This window comes from Gracilinanus agilis, chromosome 1 (genome assembly GCF_016433145.1).
Source record: "Gracilinanus agilis isolate LMUSP501 chromosome 1, AgileGrace, whole genome shotgun sequence".
NCBI lineage: Eukaryota > Metazoa > Chordata > Mammalia > Didelphimorphia > Didelphidae > Gracilinanus > Gracilinanus agilis.
In genome coordinates, this window is record NC_058130.1 from 123699140 (window position 1) to 123724738 (window position 25599).

Below are 25599 nucleotides of genomic sequence, written 5' to 3' on the forward strand. Positions count from 1 at the left end.
AGCGCAAGGAATGGTTAACACAAGAGACATGGGCCAAGATACAACAGAGAAGAGATTTGAAACAGAAGATCAGCCAGTGCCAAGATCAACAGGAGAAAGAAGAACTTCGAACACAGTACTGGGAAATTAACCGTCAAGTCAAGAAGAGCACAAGATATGACAAGAGACGGTTCATTCACGATATGACCGAAGAAGCAGAAACAGCAGCTGGGCAGGGGAACATGAAGAGGCTATACGAAATAACAAGAACTCTATCGGGAAAGAATTACAACCCTAGCAAGCCAGTGAAGGACAAGACTGGCAAGACAATAACAAGCGATTAAGAACTATAATGAGGCAAAATAACAGCAAAAGCCCTAGATGAATAACAAGTAGAGAAGACTAATCCCCAACATCTAAAATGCTTATCACTACCACCACCCTTCACCAGCCATCACACTCAAATAGAGCTAAGTTTACCCAAATGCTTATAACTTTGAAGAGTGAATTAAACTCTATCTGTAAATCAGCAACTTTTAAGTTAATCAATCAAAAACTTAAGTACCTCTACTTAGTACCTTACCAGACACTAAGTATGAGAGTTCACAAGTCACTTGATAGAGTGGGTAACAACTCCATGGGCCAATGCCTCACCTTGGGCAGTGCTGGGCAAATTGAAAGAATGAAATTTGCTCTTGTAAAGTGGGGAAGTGACAGGAAGTATCATCAAGAAAGTTGCTTTAAAAAGGCAAGCTAAAGGATTCAGCAGCTCTCTCTGCATTGGTGAGCTAAACTAGAGGAAGAGACTTTTTCCTTGGATCTTGCAGTGGTGAGTTGAGTGATTCCTTCCTTGGTTCTTCAGTAAGGTGACCCTCTTTGCTCATTGGCTCTTTGATGGGACACTCCCTTCAACACAGACTTCTGGTAATATTCTTGGCAGTCTTAGCCTTGTGTGTACTGAAGGTTCTCGGCGGATTCTTCAGCATCTCCTGGTTCTTCGAATTTTGGCTTCCTAATTAGGACTTTGGATTCTGGTGAGATTCACTTTCAGATTCCCATTTGCGGTCTGGATTCATTAGGATTAAACTTAGGATATTTTGTAGCTAGGCAATACTTTCTGTCTCTTTATCTACATTTTCTGAAAGCTATAATATTTTTAAATTGGGAACAACACTATTACTTTAGAATTCTAATATTTAGCATAAAACCTAAATTTAAATTCTGACATAACAGAACTTAGATCAGCTCCTAATCACTCTTATCCTTATGCTATGGAAAAATAAAAGATAAAAGACTGCTCTGTTTGGCAAAACATTGGGACAAAACAAAATGCTACAACAAAGATCAGCTAAAATATGAAGAAAAGAAGGAACTGTGGCAAGCAAACGACCATGTGTATGGCACTTCAATAAATGTAATGGGCTCTATGCCCTCAGAAGTCACTTGGAAAGGATTGAAGCTAGAAAAATGTGAATTACCAATTATAGGAGGAGGCTAAGGTGGTTTTGAAATATAGTTCCTGGGGCATCCATGATTAAAAGAAAAGGAGTCACATAGTAAGCAATAGAGGACTGTGAGGGAAAAAAACAATGAAACTGCTAAAGACCTCAGAAGGCATAAAATTCAGTTAAAGACCCTGAGCAGAAGCACATAAATCAACAGGAAAGATATTAATAACAGAAAGAATATGGCCTCCAGAAGAATTAAGAGAGTCAAACCATCTATAAATAAATGTTGCAAGGCAAAGGAAAATGAATCAACATGTGATGAAGCAGAAGACTCTTGGGAATTCCCATGAGGTTTAAAAGAGAAAAATTGGGAAAGCAGAATTTAAGGTTTGTAGAGCAGAAACAATTTGCAAAATGGAAAAACCATAGAGGTCAGTCTCAAATGAACAAAAGAGAAAATTACTAATGGGTAACATAAACATATAGAAATGAAAAGCAATTTGAAGTAGTAAAGCAAAAAATCAATAATGTTAAGTGAAAATATGTCTATAAAAGCAAAACAATGATCTTGAACACTGAATACAGAATCAAATTAAGGATTATGGGTCTCCTAAGAACACAAACATGTGCGCACACATGGGCGCGCGCACACACACACACACACACACACACACACACACACATACACACACTCACTCTTTTCTCTCTCTCTCTCTGAAAATCATCTTACAGGAAATAATACAAGAAAACTTCACAGAGCTTGTAAACACAGAAAAAATGCCAAATAAAAGAATCACCAGATTATCTCTAAGAAAACCAAAACAACAATCTTTACTCCAAATCCAAGACACAGCAATTAAGCTGAATAAATCCAGTCACACAACAAATTATGCAAGTGACCAACAAAAAAATACTTTTAAATATAACGCAAATAAAATTTGAATAATACAAAACTGTTTTTCGCCCACCAAAAAGACCAGGAAGCAATGGAATGATATATTCCAAAGGGAAAAGGAGCACAAGATGCACCGTGAGATGACAATCCCTATAAGTCTGAAGCTAACTATGAAAAGAAATGGATATTCAATAAAAGAGGCTTTCAAATAATTCTAAGAAAGAAAAATAGACCTGTAGAAATTGCTTAACAAATACCTTAGATGAAATAAATACAAGAAATTCAAATGCATCAACCAAGAACACTAACCACAAAAGAACGAAGAGACTACTAAGAGATATGTTTCTAAAATTATACAGACTAGAATGAAAACAGAAATCAAACAGAATAAGTGATGGTAGAAAAACAGTCTTGAGATAACATGGACTAAATTTCACTATATCCTGGTTATTGATGAATCAGTATTTTTTTGTGTGACTAAAGTACAGAATGGGAAGGCCAAAAATGAAGAGAGGGAAGGAAGAGAGAAGGTAATATGTGGGACGTTCTAATTTAGTCAAAGATTAGCAATGGAGAGAAAATAAGTCTCAAGAAAAAGATGGTCAAGAGGGGAATGGATAACTATACCAAAGGAAGGACTGACTCAAAGGAAATGGAAATGGAAATTTTCATTTCAATGGCAAGAAGGGTCTTTATTAAAGAATACTCCCATAGAGGTAGAAATATATTCTATAAATGGAGATAGGGAATTTACAATGGGTAAAACCTAGAAAGATTTGGTTTTTAAAAAGACTTTATTCAATTTTAAGACAAGGGGAATCCAAATACCTAGGGACATTTGAAAGGCAGAAACAATCCCAAGAGAAGATTTTATGACAAAAAGGAAAAAATGACCATGGGAAGGACAAAAGCTAGTTTTAAAGGAATATATAAATATAAGTTAATCTCTGAGAAACCAGTAGGTGTTTTGGGCAACTGCCACTGACAGTTTAAACTCACAAAGAAGGATAGGCTATCAGAGGCTGAGTAAATCTGATAACACTTTCTTATGGGAAAACCAGGGGAGATAACTTAAATATTATATGTGGGTTCAGAAGGGGTGAGAAGGAGACAGGAATGTATAGTAGCGGGGACCACACAAGTTAGGGAAAATGGGTTTACTGTTAAGGAAAAAGCTGTTGACTGAAGTGATAGTTAGGCCCTAACTGTCATCCTGCTTCTCCTAGACAAGGGATAAACTCGGGAGTATAATAAATACGCACTATGGAAACGTCAAGATACAAAGAAAAACACACAGAGAAAACAGTTTAAATGTTTTTTGAGAGAATAGGAGAGAGAGTGAGGTGAAACTATATCTAACTGTCCAGGATTGGAGTCAAAAGGGTAAGTTCCTTAGCCAACCTGGCTTCTGCCAGGTTTGACAGCTTGGATAAGGACCTGAGGAAGAAGGCTTGGATCTGGGGTCTCACAACTGTTCCAGAGACATCTTCAGGGTACCAGGAACCAACTCCTCCACAGCTGATGATCCAAAATAACCAGGTAGGGAGAGATGTCTGCAGACTGTGCATGAGAATACAGGTCTATTCCCTACTCAGAGTTGACTTTGCAGGACGATGTCTTCAGCCTTTGCAACTTTCACCACTCTCCAAGATCCCAGGTCAAATAGGGACTGCTGATTGCACATCTGCTCCAAACAATTATGGATTTAATGCACAAAATAGTTTTCAGTGTCAGAATGCTTGTTGTCCGGGTATTCAAGCTCCCAATATGGCAACAATGGAGGATTATATAAGAGCTGGAGAGAGACCAAAGTATAGCCACATTGTCCAGGAAAATGGCCATCCTATCCAAATTAAATTACTTATTTATTAGTGCCATACCTATCAAACTACTAAAAAACGGTTTTACTGAATTAGAAAAAAACTATAACAAAGTTCACTGGGAAGAAGAAAAAAATCAAAAATATCAAGGGAAATAATGAAAAAAAAAAAATGTGAAGGAAGATGGCCTAGCAGTACCATATCTTAAAACTGTACTATAAAGCAGCAGTCATCAAAACAATATGGTACTGGCTAAGAGACATAAGGGAGGGTCAGGGGAATAGACTTGGGGTAAATGACCTCAGCAAGACCATCTATGATAAACCCAAAGAGCCCAGCTCCAGTATTTAACAAAAACTGGTGGGAAAATTGGAAAACAGTATGGGAGAGATTAGGTTTAGATCAATATCTCACACGCAAAACCAAGATAAATTCACAATGGGTGAATGACTTCAATATAAAGAAGGAAACTCTAAGTAAATTAGGTGAACACTGATTAGTATATTTGTCAGATTTTTGAGAAAGGAAATATTACAAGACCAAATAAAAACTAGAAAAAAACTACAAAATGTAAAATGAATAATTTTGATTGCATTGAATTAAAAAGGTTTTGTACAAACAAAAACAATGCAACCAAAATTAGAAGGGAAGCAACAAATTGGGAAAATATTTATAACAAAAAACTCTTGACAAAGGACTAATCACTCAAATATATAATGAGCTAAATCAATTGTACAAAAAAAATGAAGCCATTTCCCAGTTGATAAATGGACAAAAGGACATGAATAGGCAATTTTCAGATAAAGAAATCATAACTATCAATAAGCACATGAAAAAGTGTTCTAAATCTCTTATAATTACAGAAATGCAAATCAGAACAACTCTGAGGTACCACCTCATGCCTAGCAGATTAGCTAACATGACAACAAAGGAAAGAAATAAATGTTGGAGGGGATGTGGCAAAATTGGGACATTAATGCATTGCCGGTAGAGTTGTGAATTGATCCAACCATTCTGGATGGCAATTTGGAACTATGCCCAAAGGGCTTTAAAAGATTGTCTGCACTTTGACTCAGCCATACCACTGCTTATACTGTTTATATTCACCTCCAAAGAGATCATAGGGAAAAAGACTTGTACAAAAATATTTATAGCCTCGCTCTTTGTGGTGGTAAAAAATTGGAAAATGAGGGTAGGGTATGCCCCCTTCAATTGGGGAATGGCTAAACAAATTGTGGTAGCTGTTGGTGATGGAATACTATTGTGATCAAAAGAATAATAACCTGGAGGAATTCCATGTGAACTGGAATGATCTCAGGAATTGATGCAGAGTAAAAGGAGCAGAACCAGGAGAACATTATACACAGAGACATAAACACTGTGGCACAATTGAATTTAATGAACTTCTCTACTAGCAGCAATGCAATGACCCAGGACAAATCTGAGGGACTTATGAGAAAAAACACTATCCACATTCAAAGGAAGAACTATGGGAGTAGAAACACAAAAGAAAAACAACTGCTTGAACACATGTATTGATGGGGATATGATTGGAGATGTAGATTCTAAACGATCACCCTAATGCAATTATGAATAATATGGAAACAGATCTTGATCAGTGATACTTATAAAACCCAGTGGAATTGCACGTCAGCTATGGGGCGAGAGGGAGGGGAAAGAAACACATGAATCATTTAGCCATGGGTAAATATTCCTAATTAATTAATTAGTTTTTCAGTTAAAAAAATAAGTAAGATTTTAATGAGCATGGAGAAAACATGGGAAAATTTATGTAATGTGACACAAAGTGAAATAACCAGATCCAAGAAAATAACATATACAATGAAGTAGATGGAAAGAACAAAAAAGAAAAAAAAATTATAAAATTATAAAGAATAAGCACAGCTCTTTAAAAAGTTATAAGATATCCTCCACCCCAAATTTCAAATTCTGTCAATTTAACCTTCACAACATCTCTCAAATTGATCTCCTTCTCTATGCTCACACTACTATCCTTATCACATCTTACTTGAGCCACTTCAATAATCTCCTAACTAGAATTCTATCATTCCAATTCATCCTTCATACAGATGACATATATTCTTACTAAAGTAAAAGTCTAATCACGTCATTTGGCAATCTTCAGTTCCTCTTTAATTTCATTAGAATAAAATACAAACACTTTATTTTAGCATTTGAAACCCTACATAACTTGCTTTTGGCCTATTTTTTCAGGGTTGTTTTATATTTGACTCAACTAGAGATTTCATCAGTGTAATGAACACCTGTTAGGAAGCATCCTTTGTCAATGCAGAGTAATGATGTTCTCTTAAACTGATGCTATAGAGTCATTCTGAGTTATACAAAAATTAAGTAAGTTGCACAGGGTCCTTCAGTCAGTATATTTCAGAGTCAGAATTTGAACCCAGATCTTCCGACGTTCAAGGCCATCTCTCTCTCTCCAATATGCCATGACATACCTTTCCAAAATTATTTAATATTATTCCCACTAAGATGCACTGTATTCAGTCCAAAATGATATTCTTACTGTTTCCTAAATTTGATATTCCATTTTCTACTTTGGTGATTTTGTAATAGTTGTCCCCTCAGAATGCACAACCTCCTAATGCCAACCATTTAGAATACCTTCAAGGCTCTCTTCATGGTCATGTGCTACCTCCTACAAAGTCTTTCCTGACTGTCCTAATTGTTAGGTCTTTTTTGATAGAGTTGCTTAAGAAGTCTCAAAATGAACAATTTTAATAATTTCATATAAAAAAGACTAATTGAGATTTGAATCTTATAATTTCTAGTTCCAGGAATTTAGAGCTGAAATATAATATATAATTTAATCTACATAAAGAATAACACCACCAAATACAACTTCTCATACTGTTTTAAAGTTAGAAAATAATCTTACACATAAGTATTATTGTTAACATCACCTTAGAGATGAAGAAACAAAACTACAGATTACACAGGTAGGACAGATCTCATTTTAAATGTAGTAGGAAGTATTGCTTAATGTAGAATATATGCCAAAGCCTAAGGTGCATACTATGATTAATAACATATTAGTTTATGTCTCTGGTGGCATATTTTAAAGAATGGGATTGGGAAGGAAAGGAATTTGTTACTCATGCTAAAATAAAATGCCAACAGTGGTTGAATGCATGAGGCTAGAGGAAAGAGCAAATTTGATTCTTGTAGCACCTCAGTACATATGGTCATATGGTCATTGCATTGCATTAGTTGTCCTGTATAATTGTTCCTTCCTTTGGTTAAAAGCCTTCCAATATAGGCTGTAATGCTTTAGGAGTCAAGATGACTTTCTGGTAGTTCATAAGGCACATATCTTGATAACAAACTTGGGAGTTTCTAGTCAAGGAATATTACACTAATTATCTTTTGGATTTGTTCTGATGCTTCTGTTTGTGTTTAAAAAGCCACAGTGGAGAATTAGTACCACAGTAGAGAACTTTTATTTAATTAAAATTATGGAACAGTTGGATAAGAGTTCAAGGAAAGAATCTAAAGAAGGAAAGTATAATTAAAAGAAGAATCACAGGGTGCTAGAGAAGACTAGAGAGGAGATAGTCATTCCAATTCTCCTTTTATGATCAAGCAAATTTAGGTGTAGAGGAGTTAAGTGACTATCTCAAGGTTGTACAATGAATTAGAAAATCCCTTCTAAAATGTAATCTTTCGGGATTCTGGAAAGATGGTAGCTTAACAGAGCGAATCTTAAAAACTCTGCACCCTTCCACACAAAGATAGAAAATAATGCGCTTCGAGAAGAAAAGAGGACAAAATCTAACAATGGGACAGAGCAGGAGAAATCCTACTGCTAGACAGCTAAAAAGGTACGACAAGAAAAAGGCTTGAATTCTTAAATTGTCAGGTGTGAGGGTATAGAAGGGGAATCCCAGGACCCCTCCCCAACTAGCTGTGTGGAGTCTCCAGTGGCCCCTAAAATCTCAGGGTGGGTGGGTGCACTGGCCCAGAGAGAGGGCCTTGCTGGTGTTGGACCGGGGAGGTGACTGGAGGAGAAAGCCAGAGAAACACAGCAAAAATGCTCAGAAGATGGCTGCTTAGAGGGAGCCAAACCTCAGACTTCAGACCACTTGGCTTCATCACACTGAGATAGAGAACAAAGGGCTTCAAGATGAAAGAAAACCAGATCAAACACAAGGACAGAGCTGGGAGACCTTACTGTTGGACAGCTCAGCACAACAAAAACACTCCTCCTCTTCCCCTCAATTTTTTTCCCCCCCTTCTTGAGGTTTTAACCTCAGAGCACATTAAGCAGTACAGACTGATCCAATCAATACAGGCTTAATCCCATCAATTGGACAGAGAAGAAGTCTTCAGAGGGTAGGGAAACTTCAACACCCCTCCCCCTGCAGAGAAAGTAACTACAAACCTCCATTGCGAGCTGGAGGAAGATCTTTCATCAAAGCTCACTAAATCCATCTGCTCAAACTAGCAGAACAGAAAAGGAAAAAATATGAGTAAACAACAGAAAAAAGAGAAAAGAAATTACAATTGACAGCTTCTTTCAAGGAAGTGAAGAAAGAGCAAATGAAATAGAAATAGAAGAAGAGGAAGAAGTTCTAGGGAATTGGACACAGGATTTGGAAGATCTCAAAGTTCAATTAGCTCAAAAACTTCAGGAACTCAAGAAGCAATCAAGAGAGGCTGAAGACAATTTGAAAAAAAAGGAAATACATGAACTAAAACAAGAAAATGAAATCTTAAAAGCCAGAATTGGCCAGCTTAAAATGTATCCTTTCTAAATTCTCTGACCTCATAATAGTCAGAATACATTGATAATTTAATATTTTCTTGATGACTCAAGGGCAGCATAAGGAATATTTATTACTGCTTTATGTTGTACATACACACTCCAGTGATACTCTCAGGCAGGGGTTGGCAATGTATGGCTCTCCAGCCATATCTGGCTCTTTTGAGGGCCAGATTTGGCTCTTTCTTCAGGAGCCATAAAGTCAATTTTTTTTAGGCGCTGTTACAGGAGCGTACACTGTGAGCACTGTACGGCTCTCACAAAATTACATTTTTAAAAATGTGGCATTTATGGCTCTCACGGCCAAAAAGGTTGCTGACCCTTCCTCTCAGGGGTTCCTAAGATGGCTTTGTACTATTTTAAATATAGATGTAGACAGCTGGATCTTTGTTACTCTCCACTTGGTTTCTTACAGTGAGGATTTACTTTCTTTTGGTGGAGGATGAGAAGAGACTGGTGGTTATAAGTCTACTCCAAGACAGTTATGCTTTTAGGAACTACTTTTATCCAGCCCTACTCTCTTTCCCAAGCCATATACTCATATTAACTGTCTGTCAAATTTTTCTAATTGTAGGCATTTCAAATTTAATATGTACAAAATAGAATTGGTTGGCATACCTAAGGACTAGCAGTCAGGTCTCCTGGGGTACTGATCTAGTTCTCTAATATATTATGTTCTATCTCTCATTGCTTAGTTATGAGTTCATATCATTCTTAATAGTATTATGTTAGCTTAATATGGTTTGACAAAAGTAAATACATATCACTTCGAGTGTACTTTCCTGTAATTATAATGTCTTGATGATGTTTATTTTGTCTCTTGGAAAAAAAAAAAGAAAATTATCTTATACTTGTTTCCTCACTACTACATAAAATGCTAATAAAAAATACGGGAAAATATTATGCTTTGATTAAAACCTAAAAGGTACTATTCCTCTTAATTGAAGTTATTTGTCAAAATTTAGTATAAATTTAATTGGTGCTTATGAATCTACTTTTCATATACAAAGATCTCCTTTGATAGTTTTTTAATGTGAACTACATTGTGAAAGGAAAAAATATTTAAACTGAATTAGTATAGTGAAAACTAAGAATAAGCATATGAACAGCATGAGTTTATTGTGAATAATCAAAAAAAAAATCTCTATAGAATGATCTCCAGAGACTTGTGCAATTAAAACTTCTTTAATGTCCATGAACTCCCTAACTGAAGTGTTCATAATGGCATACCAACTTTTAAGAAAGTAAGACAGATTGGATTGTCCTATGTTTCATGTGAAAAAACATGTTTCATCTTACTTCTGTGTATCAAATATTTACTATTTAAGAGAATTTTGTGAATGAAATTCAATCCTGAATCCACTTCCTCTTTTCTTCAGTTAAAAAGAGCAGTAGAGTAACAAGTCATTCATTCCCTATCACCTGGAGATAAAGATACTTTTAAAAAGTCAACATGGCAGATAATAGTAATGATGAGGATTCACATATATAAAATATAATATTTATATAAATATAACATTACATATATAATATATAATTATAATATAATAATAAAATATATAAAATAAAGCTTAAAATTTATGAAGCACTTTCCTCATAACAACCCTGGGAAGCGGGGAGTACATACATTTATTAGTAAACTCCATTTTAGAGAGGAGAAAACTAAGGCCTAGACAGGTTAAAGGGGAGTTTAATCCTTTCAATACATCTTCTTTTGCTATTTTAAAGCAATTTTTTATGACAAACTTAAAGCTAGAAGTAGCCTCAGAAGGCTGAGTCTAGTTTCTTGCTTTTAGAAGAAAACGGCCAAATAAGTTAAATGACTTAGCTGAGGTCACAAACAGAAACCCATCTTCTCTGGTACCAAATCTGTCACTTTCCCCACTGTAATAAGGCTCTTCTCAAAAATCCCTTCTAAAATGCTTCCTTTAAAAAACTGTCTAGCCTTGGACCAGCTAGGTAACATAGTAGATAGAGCAACAAGCCTGGAGTTGGGAGAATTTGGGTTCAAATATGGACTTGGGCACTATCTACTAGTGTGACCCTGGGCAAGTAGCCACCTAGCCTCAATTGTCTAGTCCTTGCTGCTCTTCTGTCTTAGAATTGATTCTGAGACAGAAGGTAAGGGTTTTTAAAATAAATTATCTGACCTTTTATTTAAGACTAAATATATTGAAAACTTAGCATTTTTGTGAAGAGTTGGGGAAAGCACTTTGAACGTGTATTACTATTTTATGTTGTACATAATCTAGTAATGCCCTAAAGGAGTTGCTGAGGTGAGTTTTACTCTGTTAAATACCCTCGGGCAGCTGGATTTTTTTGTTCTCCCCCTATATTTTTATAATAAGGATTAATCTATTTTATCTTTCTATCTATCTACCTTGGGTCTGGGGGGTGACATGGAGAATGAAACAGGTGGAGGTGGGTCTCTTCCCTACTCTCTTTCCTAAACTATAAACTCTCATATTGACAACTGTTTGTTGGACTTTTTCCATTGTAGACATTCAAATTTAACAGTAAAAACGGAATTCAATTTTTTCCCCCAGGAAACTCCAATCTAACACCCTCACCATTTCATAATTTCTCTATTTGTCAGATATTACTATCCTTTCAGTTACTCATATTTATCATTTCAGAGTCATCTTCAATCTCCCTTCTCTTGCCCTCTCCCCAAATCCATCTATAACTAATCCATTCTCAATTCCAAATCTTCGACAGCTTTAACATTTGTCCTCTTTTGTTTTACCTACACAACCACCTTAGTTCAAGTCTTTGTTGCTTCTAACCGAAACTCTGCAATAGCTTCATAAGTGGGTTCACTGCCCGCTTTTTTCATTTTTTTCACCCAGTTTCACCCAGTAATGATTCCTTTTATTGGGATGCACTAATGGGACCTGAAGTATTAAAGGGGAAGAGAACAAGTGAAACAATTTGAATTGAAATTAATACTTTCCAAAATGGACATTTTTAAAAGAATAAAACAATTTATAAAGGAGAGGGAAAAGTTTGTTTTCTTTCTCAGATACACAGTCCAGATAGAGATTTGTAGCAGATATGACTCTCATTAAAATAAATTCCATATTTCCAATCAGTAATAGTTTCAGAAGAATTTCATGTGTATCTTTGATGTTATATGCACTTCAAAAAACAAAAGAAAGGTGATAGAAGATATGTTGGCATCCTTATTTGGGCCTTCAATGGATATTATTTTTTAAAGAACTTTTTGAAAGCAACTCAGCCCAACTTTGGTATAAAAATATCAGATCTCCCTCTAGTGGCTATAGCTAACAAATAACAATATAAACTATCCTAGGAAATTCATAGATTAGCTACTTCTGGGACACATATATGATTTTGAGGACTTAAATCTCAAGACTATCCTGATTGTTATGCAATTGGCTTTCTTTTGAAAAATTCCATTTTGTTTCTTGTAAATGTTGGATACTTCACATAAAAAGTGATATATATATATATATATATATATGAGATGAATGAATGAAACTCTGTATACTAGTTTCTAAAACCACACTCGATTGTGGCTGAAAACAGTACAGTGGAAACATATCAATCAATCAATAAATAAAATATTTATTAAGTGTTCACTATGTGTCAGGCCCTGGGGTAGATGTTGGGGAAAATAATCCAATAAATGAAATAATTCCTACTTGCAAGAAATTTATATTTTGACAGTAGAGACAAGTACATGTATGAATATTTTAAAATAAATATAAAAATAATACACACATATAAGTTAAATATAAGTGAGTGCAGGAGCAATTTAAGAGAACAAGAAAAGCTTCATGTAGATGGTGGTGCTTAAACTTCATCCTGAAGGAAGAAAGGAGTTAGTTAGGAGTAGGGAAGAGATTGCAGGATTCAGAGAACACTTCAGACACTGAGACCTGCCACTACAAAGGTGGAGAGATGGAGTTTTGTGAATGAAGAACAAAGAGAAAACCAATTTGGGTGGATAATGAGGATGAGAGAGGAAGTATGTACATTAGTATTAGAAAGGTATGTTGAAACTAGATTGCAAAACCCTTTTAAAAAAATAAACAAAGGATTTTATATGTGATACTTGAAGCAAAAGGGAATCACTGGTCCACAGTGAGCAAGAAGGTTAACATGACTTAAGGAAAAATCATTTTGGCAACAATGTACAGGCTGGAGTAAAGTAAAGAGATACTTCAGATAGAGAGACCGATTAGAATGCTTTTATAAAAATTTAGCAAAAAAGACAGATGGGATTAAAGTTGAGAAATGTAGTGGAGATCAAAATAGCAAGATTTGTCAGCTGACTAGATGATGTGTGAAGTGAGATAAAGTGAAGAATTAGGCATAATTCAAAGATTATCACCTCAAGGATTAGAAAGACAGAAACAGGAAAGTTTGGAAGAAGGTATCATTAGGGGTAGGGATAATGAATTCTATTTTTGTCTTGTGGAGTTAGAGATTATCTCTGGAACATCCAATTTTAAATGTCAAACTAATTACTGGTGATGGTAAATTGAAGTCCAGGAAGAGACTGTGGCTGGGTATATAAATCAGGGGGGAGTCAGGATAGAGATGATAATTAAGCCCATGGGAGTTAATGAAGTCACCAGGAGAGACTGTTTAAAAAAAGAAAATTAAAGAGCCAAGGACAGAACCTTGGAGAATAGTTAGGGGATATGATGTGGATGATGAGTAGGAGAACACTCAGATCTACTCAGAGGAGTAGAAGGATAACCAGGGAAGAATATGGTTGCAAGACTTCAGGGGAGAGAGAGTATTCAGAACAAAAGGAGGGTAAAGCAGTGCCAAATGCAGCAAAGACATTACAAAGGATGAAGACTGAGAAAAGTTCATCATTTGGCAACTTAAGAATTTGAAATTAAGGGGAAAAAGTTTCAGTTAAGAAAACATTATTAGAAACCAAAGAAGTATAGAAGGGAAATAGCCATATTAAATATAAGCAGTTCTTTCTAGGAGTATGGCTGGAAAAGGTAAGATTATAATAAGGAGGATGAAAGTTTAATCTAGGGAGTAGATCTGGTGACAGCTTTGTTTAAGGATGAGGGAGAATTTGATATGTTTGAAGGCAACAGCAGGCAAGGAGAGGAAAATAGACGATGGAGGCTGTAATCTGGAAAAAAAATGAGGCAACATAACAATAACTAGCATTTCTATAGGCACAATGATTTGAAAATATTATTTTATTTTATCCTACAATAATCTCGGAATACTACAGATGTCATCTTCATTTTACAGATGAGGAAACCAAGAAAAAGAGATTAAGTGATTTGCTAGGATCACACAGCTAGTGCATGTCTGAAGGTGGATGTGAACTCACAAATTCTTGACTTCAAGTCCAGTGCTCTGTATCTACTACCTGCCAATACTGGAGAGGTTGACCTTAGGAAAGAAAAGGGACCCTTATTATCTGAGACTAGTGGAATGGAGAAGAACACCAGGGATATCAAAATGTTTGCAATTAAGAGATGAGAGAAAGAAGAAATTCTTATACAATGACCTCAGTTTTCTCAATAAAATGAGAGATAATACACTCAGGGGAGCAAGGTAGGTCTGCAGGCTTGAGGAAAAGAGCAAAAGTTTAGAAAAGTCTCTGTGAGGAGTGATACTGCAGAATAATTGGGGAGAAAAGGGAGGTTTGCCTTGATCAAGGAAGGCCCCAGTTGACGTTGGATAACATGCTAAAAATTATCAGAAGTACAAATTAGTAGTCAAAGAGGCAGTGAAACTAGAGACCAAATTGCCAACATTCAATAAATACACTAAAACCTTTGATTGTGTAGATCACAACAAAATGTAGCAAGTCCTTAAAGACATGGGAGTGCCAAATCATCTTACTTCTCCCCTGAGGAATATATATGTGGGTTAAGAAGCAATAGTTACAACTAAACATGGAACAACTGATTGATTTAAGATTGGAAAAAGTTGCCACCATATTTATTTAACTTATATGCACAATACATTATGTGAAATGCCAAAATAGATGATTCAAAAGCTGGAATTAAAGTTAAAAGGAGAAATATCAATAATCTCAAGATAAAGTAGACAATATCACTCTGATGGCAGAAACTGAAGAAGCATTAAGAAAACTTTTGATGAGGGTAAAAGAAGAGAGTGCAAAAACTGGCTTGAATGATAACATTAAAAAAAATAAGATCATGGCAACTGTTCTAATTATTTCCTGGCAAATAGAGAGAAGAAATGGAAGCAATATAAGATTTTATATTCGTAGACTTAGAGATCACTTGGTAATTAAATCTGTAGCCATGAAATTAAAAGATAGTCCTTGAAAATAGATTTGCCATATCTGAGCAACATACTACAAAGTAGAGATATCACCTTGCCAACAAAAAAAGTCCATATAATCAAAGTTTTAGTTTTTCAAGCAGAAATAGTTATACTAAAAGGAAAGCTGAGCATTGCAGAATCAACATTTTCGATTTATGGTACTGGGAAGTCTTTTGAGAGTCCTGTTGACAGCAAAGAGATCAAATTAGTCAATACTTACAAATTAATTCAGACCATTGGAAAAACAAATACTGAAATTGAAGGTTAAAAACTATGGTAACATAATGAGAAGACAGGACTTACTGGAAAAGACCCTGAATTTGGGAAAGACTGATGGCCAAAGAAGAAGAGGATGACAGAAGCTGAAATGGATAGTGTCACAGAAGTAATGAACATAAACTTGGATAGGCTTTGGAAAATATGTGGGTATAGAAACAACTGGCATGCTACATAATCCATAGGATCAGAAAAAATCAGACATGATTGAACAACTACAAAACAAATAATATATCTAGTAAGCAGAGCTGTGTGAATTTTTCCAACAACATTCAGCATGTAAAAGTAAAGAAGATAGATGGTGGGAATAAACAAGGATCAGTTTTGGCAAGAGATAAACAATGTTAGGACAAAGAAACAAGGGATTTCAAAGTACAATGTAGAGTTAAATTGGATATCAGATCAAGCCTGGACAGGTAGAGAAGTGAAATCTAAGCAAGTGTCAGGGCCAAAAAAATTCTCAAAGGAAGAGGGGATTGGGCAATCCAATAAATAAATTTAAAAAGAGAAAGACAAAGGGAGAAATAGAATGATAGATTATGATCAGATAGAGGAGTATTACAGTTTCTGATTGGGGAATTTGAAAATTGTAATCGATTTTTGAAAGAATAACATAAACAGCAGCAAATAAATGATGGGCCTCACTGGGGATCAGCTATATTCTTCTCCTATACTGGGACCTTTTTTGGAAATTCAACAATTCAGAGAATATATCAGAAGGTCCATCAAATTTCAGCTTTGTAATGCCTCTTCCATGTGACCCCTTCTCTCCTCTGAAACTGCCAACTCCCTGGCACAGGCCCTTATCAACTTGTACTTGGACTACTGCAATAGCCTGTTGGTGGGGTCTGTGTGCCTCAAGTCTCTCCCAACTTTAATGTATCCTCCATTCATTCACCTAAGTGATTTTCCTAAAGGGCCAGTTCAACCATATCACCTTCCACCCTTTCCCAATCAAGAAACTCCTATGGTTGCTTCTTGACTCCAGGATCAAGTACAAATGCCATTCAAAACATTTAATAATCTAACACTCTCATATACCCCACATCAACATTTTTCTTACACTTAACTCTTCAATCTATTGGCATGGGCCTCTTTGATTTCTGAATGGACAACTTTCTTTTGTGTGTGTGATCTGAACATATTTATTTAATTAATTAAATTGGGGGATTATCCCATGGTTACATGATTCATGTTCTTTCCCTCTTCTCTTCCCATCTCCCTCCCATAGCCAACAAGCAATTCCACTGGGTCTTACATGTGTCATGGATCCACAACTATTTCCATATTATTAACATTTGCACTAAGGTGATCACTTAGAGATACACATGCTAACTCCAGTCAACATTGTGAATAGAGAAAAGAAAGGCCAGAGAATAGGTAAGGTATTATAACAGAAATGTATAGAGGAAGATGAATGTTGTCTTTAGATGAGTAGTTTTAATAGGCATATAGCAGTGGAATAGATGGAAGAAAAGGAGATTCAGATTAGATAGAGGGAACTTCAGTATTCAGAAGTATCGAAGTTGTGCAGTTATGAGTAAAAGTGAAGATATGACCCTTTCTGATATAATTCTAAAGTACAGAATAAAGATAGGCCATGGAATTAATTATTAAGTATGGAAAGCAGGGTTATTTAAGTATCTACTTAAGCCTCAAATATCAGAACAGGGGTGAGGACAGAAAATGAGATGATGAGGCTAGTATGAGATAACATAACAAAGAGAGCATATATCTTCCTACAACATATGGGAATATATTTTGCCTAATAGATTATAAGAAAACTAGTCAGTGGTCACAGAGTGAAAAAGGAATGATGCTTAAAAACAAACAAACAAACAAAAAGCATTATTACTTGCAGTAATTAAGGTTAGTAGGATGGATTCTCTGATATGAGGTTCAAAGAAAATTTCTTCTATTTCTCCATAAAGAATCAGATTATCCAAAAATGTATGTAAATAGGTCAACTGGACAAAGAAAAAGATCAATTGTTCCCTAGTCTGACCTCATCTTTGACGATTAAATTAGTCACTGGTTCAATAGTGCTAATTGAACCACTGAGACAAGCGTGGGTACCCAGTGGTTCACAATCATAATATCATAGGATATAGGTACTAAAGAATTTATAATACTAAATAATAAATCTACGGGGAAAAAAAGGCCAAAATTTTATAAGTAATTTTCTCAAGGCCACAGAGGTAATAAGGAGCACTAGATACACCACAGTGCCTATTTCTGCCCCAGAATTATAGGAAACAATCCCAAATTAATACTAGTCCCAATATTTACTATGCTTTTGCTTCAGGGTCTAGATTTAATTTTTCTTCTGGAAAAATACAATATGATGTAATGATAAAAAGCCATAAAAGCCATAGATGGAAAGAAGTACTTACCACATTTTGGTTGATCTTGTGTCGAAAGCATGTAATATTAACTACATAAGGCCAGTCATCAGGTTCCATCAAGACCCCGGTGGCATGGGCACAGGTTACATGAAAGGAAGCTGGGCAGCGCCCATAAGAGCACTGGATACAGGCCCCAGAAACTTTCTTAACTCTCTGCCTACAAAAGATGCATTTCTGTAGGAACAAAACAGAAAGTAATGCAAATTGAAGAACAGTAGTTTCATTGATTCCAATGTACCATGGCATAAGAACTATCTTAAAAAAGAACAAAACAAAAAACAAAAAAATGAAAAAGGTCTTCCACTACCAACAAAGCCCATGGTCTCCAGCTGTAGCAAAGTTATGTGATTACAGTCACACACTATGTTATACACTATATGTTAACTATGTTTAAATACTTTTGGTAGGAAGGGAGGCCAAACATATCTGACCACTTTTGCCAAGTCACACAATATAGAAATGAGCCCGGAATACATTTCTGCAAATCAGTCTAGAATGCCAAGTCTATCTTTGTTTAAACAGCAGACTTTTACATCAAGAAATGTGTCTGGAGAGTAGGAACAAGCGCTTTAAAACCTGAGGGAATCCTTTAAAAATATTGTAAGACTATACAGATGACAGAGTGGTTTTAAATTTTATTTTCTTTATAAGGAAATTCAGAACATTAAATGCTCTACTATGGCAATTGAGGACTCAAGTATTTAATAATCCAAATCTGAACCCAAACTACCTAACATGAAAGCCTGCTTCCTAAACTGAGTAAATTGAAAATCTCCCCAAAGGGCTTAATTTTGCCAAATATTTGTAGCTGACTGTGCCTGAGGAAGCTAGAATAAAAATAAAAATAGCAATAATGATTATCACAATTCCAAAATTGAACTGCAGACAATTAGTCTTATAGCATGTCAGTACATTTCTTATGAGAGCCAGAGAAAAATCCAACATTTTATGTTATAGAAGATTTTTAAATGAAACCCAGAGGGTTAGTATTCTCTAGAACTACATTGGTAGCGAATAAACCAAGAGAAATTAATGAGTAGTGTGGTAGGATGAAAAGAGGGCTGGATTTTGAATAATACCATGTGAATTCAAATTCTGGCTCTGGTACTTACTACCTATGTGACCTCCCCCCCAAAAGTTATTTTATCTCTGGGATTCAGTTTCCTTTTGAACTATAATAAACATAATTATAACAGAATTTATATAGCATCTACTGTGTAGCACTGTGCTAAACTCATGACAAGTATTATATGATTTGATCCTTCACAACAGCTCAGTGAGATAGATGCTATTATTATCCTCAGTTTACAATTACAAAAACTGCGACAAACAGATGTGACCTGAATTACCCAATGCTACATATCTAATAAGTGCCTATAATCAGATCTGAACTCAAAAGGATGGGTTTTCCTGATGTCAGAACCAAACAGCACTCCATCCACTATGCAACCTACTGATCTAGTTGTCTATCTATAACCTGTGAAGCTCACAGAGTGTGTGTGTGTGTGTGTGTGTGTGTGTGTGTGTGTGTGTGTACACACACGTTTATTCATTTTACTTGTGAGGTGTATATATGTTTATGAACATTCAGTTATGAAATTGAGATCAACAACAAGCCAACATACAAATTCTGAAAGAGAGGAAGAAATAATATGCTGAACAAATGGCAAGCCAACTCTTGCTTTTTTCCTCTGTGGGATTAAAAAGATGCTTCAAACACAAAACTAATCTAGGGAGGAGAAAAAATTAATTCAATGATCTTTTTTGAAGGAAATTAGATTAATAACCACTAGAAAAATTAATGGATACTTTAAAAGAGATTAACTTTTTTTTTAAAAAAAAACCCTTAACTTCTGTGTATTGACTTATAGGTGGAAGATTGGTAAGGGTAGGCAATGGGGGTCAAGTGACTTGCCCAGGGTAACACAGCTGGTAAGTATCTGAGGCCGGATTTGAACCTAGGATCTCCTGTCTCTAGGCCTGGCTCTCAATCCACTGAGCTACCCAGCTGCCCCGAAGTTAACTTTTGACAGTAATTTTTAAAGCCAGACTCTAGGTCAAGAATGACAAACAATAACACAGTTTTGGAACATTAATGGGAGTGGATATAGGAGGGAGGAGGCAGGAAAAGAAATATGTCTATATGTTGGGGAGAAACAGAAGCAAAAAATTTCACACTACACATAGGAAGATTATTTTATACCAGATTAATATGAATAAATTAAGATAATAAAAATGCATAAAGAAGACAAATTAATTTGTAGAAATGCAGGTGATATGTGGTACATTAAGTGGTAAGACAACTGATTGGATGCTATAGCACTGAGTTATGCCAGAAAGCATTACTAGCACTAAGGAGATTATATAACTATGTGGGCAACTAAGGTGTTACATGGATGATAGTGTGCTAGATTTGGAATTAGAAAGTTCCAAGTTCAAAACTGGTCTCAGAAATTGACTAGCTCTGTTTCTCTGGGGAAATAGCTTAACCCTGTCTGTTAACCTCAGTTTACTCATCTGTAAAATGAGCAGATGAAGAAAATAGCAAACTATTCCAATACGTTAGACAAGAAAACTCCAAATAGGGTCAGAAAAAGTGGGATACAAATGAAAAGACTGAAAGACAACAATGATTATCTCTCATGTGGTATTAGAAATTTTGGAATCCTTGAACTAATTTTGAGGTCCCTGATCTAAACTTCCTGTGGATATTTAGGGCTCTTTAAAACTACATTTCCCAAGAGTCAACTGGCTTCCTCTCTTGCGTAATTACTTGGACAGGAAGCATAATAATGTAGACAGAAGGATAAATAGTGAGTGGCTGGATAAGCACCTCCTCTTTGGTGATTTGGAGTGGAACCAGGATGGGGAAAGGAGGTAAGAGGGTGTAACTTTCAAACTGACTCTTAACATGGCAGGTGGCTTCATTTTTCTAATGGCTACCAATAAATCTTTTAAAACCATAATATTTTTAAATCTATCCCTTTATATCCATTTATTTTTTACATTCAAAAGTGAGTTGATGAATTAATTATTGAAATAAACATAGCATAATGCAGTAGGAAAAAAAGACTGAATTTAGATTCAAATGACTTGTGGTTCAGATCCTATCTCTGTTACCTTAACTTATAAGAATTGAGGCAAGTCTTAATTCAATCATTCCAAAATGTATTTAGTGCCTATGATGTATAAAGCACTGTGGTAGAAGAGCCAAAGAACCAAATACAAAAACAAAACAGTCAAAATCTGACATTTTAACATGGTTAAGGGGCACGCTATGAATATAGCACAAATAGATTCAAAGTAAATATCTGAATGACAATTTTAAATAATTGTGAGAAAGTATGAACAACAGGAAATTTTTTTTTCTAGATATTGTGCAAAAGTTGTGCTTTGTTGAAAAAACCTAAAGGAAGTATTAAATTAAAGTAGAAGATAATGCATTCTCTTTGGTCTCATTTTCCTCATTTGCAAATGTGGAGTTTAAAAAAGAATTATGACGCATTTTTAATATTACTGATATACAAAATAACTGGAGATTCACTTCACATCCAACAAATTGACTAAGATGACAAAATATAAGAAATGTCAAAATTGGAAGGGCTGTGGCAAGAAAGATTCGTAGAAAACATACATATTGCTGGAAATTTAAACCAGTCCAACATTAAAGAAAAGTAAGAAAGTGATGAAAATGTTAATATCCCTTTACCCCACAGAGTCTACTGCTAGGCACAATCTTCAAAAAAGACAATGATGAATAATAGAGACCCAGAAAACATCAAAATATTTTTGCCAGCATTGCAAAAAAAAAAAGGAGATGCACATCCTGACTGGGAATGCCTAAATAATGTATATAAGATGAAGATTCAAAGAAGCAAGGAAACATATGAACTGATAAAAAGTGAAATAAGCAGAAGCAAGAAAATAATATATATTGCTACAATAATATAAATGGATCAACAATAAAAACACTGAAATTTAATGATGTGAAATTATAATAACCAAGCTCTCAAAATATATGAAAATCTACCTTGCTGCTTCCTTTACAAAAACTGAGGATATATCAATATAGAGAATAATACATAGTGTTGATCTGGGCTGATATTCTTAAAGTACTTCATTACTAGGAAAAATGCTTGCTTGATTTTATTAGTATTGGTTCTCTGGCTCCCCTGGTGCAGATCCTATACTCCTCATTCTTCAATAACTGAAGTTCAAAAAAATTAAATTTAAATTAAATTACACAAAGCTGGTTCTTGAGAGGATAGAAATAGTTAGTCACTAGGCATATATTCAAAACCTATCAATTTTGGCAGAATTCAAATTCATTAGGACAACATAGCTTTTGAGGAACCATTAAGAAGCATAAGAAAAGGTCCAAAAATACTGAACTGTTAGATTTTACTAAAAGCACTGGCATTAAATTTAAAGTATAGAAGAGGATGGATAAACTATGGACACAAAGGGGCCAATCATGCATACCATTAAAATCCAAATTTAGGCAAACATTTAAAAAAATTTACTTCTATGCCAGTGTTTTGCTTTTAATCAGTCCCCCTAATCCCCACCCTTATTTTACTTCCCTTCCTACCCCCTCCCCTCCCTTCTTAATCCCCCCCTTTTATGTTTCTTTAGGGTCTATTAAATTACCTCCCCCCCTCTCTTTCCCTCCCATTTGGTACTCCCCACCCCACTCCCTCCGCTGGTTTTTTCTACTCAACTTCCCTGTAGGGTAAGATAGAATTCGATATCCCAATGGATCTAGATGTTCTTCCCTCTAAGAATTGATTTCAACTGAGAATAAGGTTTAAGCATTACCTATTAGCACTCCCTTCCTCTCCTTCTTATAATAGTATTCTTCCCTTCCCAATGCACCTCTTTATGTAGTATGATTTATCCTTTTTTTCTTATTCCTTCAAGTTTTTCTTGGTGCCATCTTCTATTGCCCCACCCCTTTCTTTTTTTACATATCATCTTAAACCACTTATTACACTCAGCACTACCTATGAATAATTCTTCTAAATACTATGATAGTTAATAGAGTTTTTGAGAGTTATAAATATCATTTTTCCATATAGGAGTATAAACAATTTGACCATACTGAAACCCTTAAAAAAAAATTTTCCCCCTTACTTTCTTCATCTTGTCAAGTTTCTTTTGAGTTTTATATATGGACATCAAATTTTGAGTTTAGTTCTGCTCTTTTCTTTACAAATACTTGGAAATTTTCTATTTTGTTAAATGCCCAATTTTTTGCTGCCACATAGAGTACTAAAATAAATTCAAAAATGGGTAAATGACTTAAATATAAAAAGTGAAATCATAAATAAATTAGGTGAACATTAAATAGTATACTTGTCTGATCGGTGGGAAAGGAAAGATTATAAGACCAAGCAAGAGTTAGAAAAAAATTACAAAATATAAAATGAATGACTTTAATTATACCAAATTAAAAAGGTTTTATACAAACATAACCAATGCAACCAAAATTAGGAGAAAACCAACAAACGGAAAACATTTTTATAAAACAACTCTCCGACAAAGGTTTAATTTCCAAAATATATGAGGAAATAAGTGAAATGTACAAAAACATTAAGCCATTCCCTAATCAACAAATGGTCAAAGGACATGAATAGGCAGTTTTCACAGAATGAAATCAAAACTGTCAATAAGCACATGAAAAAGTGTTCTAAATCCCTCTTGATTAGAGAAATGCAAATCAAAACAACTCTGCAGTACCACTTCACACCAAGCAGATTGGTCAATATGATAGCAAAGAAAAGTGATAAATGCTGGAAGGCATGTGGCAAAATCTGGACACTAATACACTGCTGGTGGAATTGTGAATTGGTCCAACCATTCTGGAGGGTAATTTTTAATTATGCGCAAAGGGCTTTAAAAGACTGTCTGCCCTTTAATCCAGCCATAACACTGCTGGGGAGTTTGTACCCCAACGAGATAATAAGCAAAAAGACTTTTACAAAAATATTCATAGCCTCACTCTTTGTGGTGACAAAAAATTAGAAAATAATGAGGTGTCTATCGATTGGGAAATGGCAGGATAAATTGTGGTATATGTTGGTGATGGAATATTATTGTGTTGAAAAGAATAAAGAAATGGAGGAATTCCATATGAAATGGAAAGATCTCCAGGAATTGATGTAGTGATAGAATCGAGAGAACATTGTATACAAAGACTGATACATTATGGCACAATTGAATGTTATGGACTTTTCTCCCAGCATCAATGCAATGACACAGGACAATCTGGAGGAACTTAGGAGGAAGAACACTATCCACATCCAGAGAAAGAACTGTAGAACCAGAAACTCATTAGAAAAATATATGACTGACCATGTACTGCTAAAGAGATGTGATTAGGGTTTGGATGTCAAAGAATTGCTCTACTGTGGCTATGAATAACATGGAAATAGGTTTTGAACCACGATACATGTATAACCCAGTGGGATAGTTTGTTGGCTTTGGGAGGGGGGAGGAGGACATCATGAATCATGGAACCATGGGAAAATATTCTAAATAAAAATAAAAGAATAATCCCTTTCAAATAAATTCCAATTCACCAAGTCAAAATAATTCTACCTTTTTTTTTCCCCATTACTCTAAAACTATTCAGGGATATCCCAATATAATTTCCATGGAATTTGTCTCTAAAAGAATTATCCAAAATACTCTCCAAGTCTTGTATGCTCTATTTTAGCTTGGGTTCATTTATTCTTAAAAATCCAACTGTCCTAAACGACAAAGTAACAAAGTATTCCTGATGGGAGAAGAGAAGAATAGAAAGCAGCTTTAGCAAAATACAGAGAGAAGGCAGCTGGGTGGCTGGGTGTGGCTGAAAGAAAGGCCCCAGAGATAATGGAGGCCCTGGGTATAAGTCTGGCCTCAGATACTACCTAGCTATGTGACCTGGGCAAATCACTTAACCACCACTGCCTAAATCTTATTGCTCTTCTGTCTTGAACCCAATTATTAGTATTGATTCAGAGAGAAAGAAATTAAATTCTTTAAGGGTATAATAGGGGTATTTGGGGATGGGATTAAATGGATAACTTTGGGCCAGTATCAAAGTTTTACACACTGTGGGACAAAGAGCCTAACAGGCAATCTTGACCAGGCTAAAGCCTGGTCTAGGGTCCAGCATACAAGACCACTCAGTCACAGATCAGGCAAAAGTCACTGGAAGTTGTAATAGATTCTCAAACAGAGGATTGGAGGGGAAAGGGAAATTCTGTCACTATCTTCCTAGCTAAATACCCCAGGAACTAAACCTTTGCTAGAAAGGTTGTCAGAAATTTGATTGACTACTCTAATCTCGCTCTCCACTCTCACCTAAAAACCAGAACCCAAAATCTATCTAGCCTATACACACTTCTCTTGATTATTACTAGAGGTATTGGTCTGTGGCAGATTAGACAGGGACCCAAGGGAAAGGTCCCAGATCCAAATGGACCCAGATCTCTGCTTACTGACAGTGCAGATAGCTAGATGTTGATTCAGGCTAACTCCAGGTTCAAAGATATTCTTTCAAGGAAAGCAAAGGTCACAGCAGCAAGGATAGGTACTAGAACTCCACAATGTACTCACTCCTTCCAGGTACTTGCAATCAACAAACCCCAGAGAGAGAAACCAAAAGCTCTTGAGTTCCTGTGCT

At 35.4% G+C, this 25599-nt stretch overlaps 1 protein-coding gene across 1 annotated transcript in view; it reads right to left on the bottom strand.

The window, feature by feature from the left end:
- KDM4C (lysine demethylase 4C) overlaps positions 1–25599 on the bottom strand; it is a 352306-nt gene that overhangs the window by 60823 nt on the left and 265884 nt on the right. Inside the window, exon 16 of the mRNA XM_044677228.1 lies at positions 17916–18101. Within this exon, the coding sequence (XP_044533163.1) occupies positions 17916–18101 (186 nt within the window). The remainder of the gene's footprint in view (positions 1–17915; positions 18102–25599) is intronic.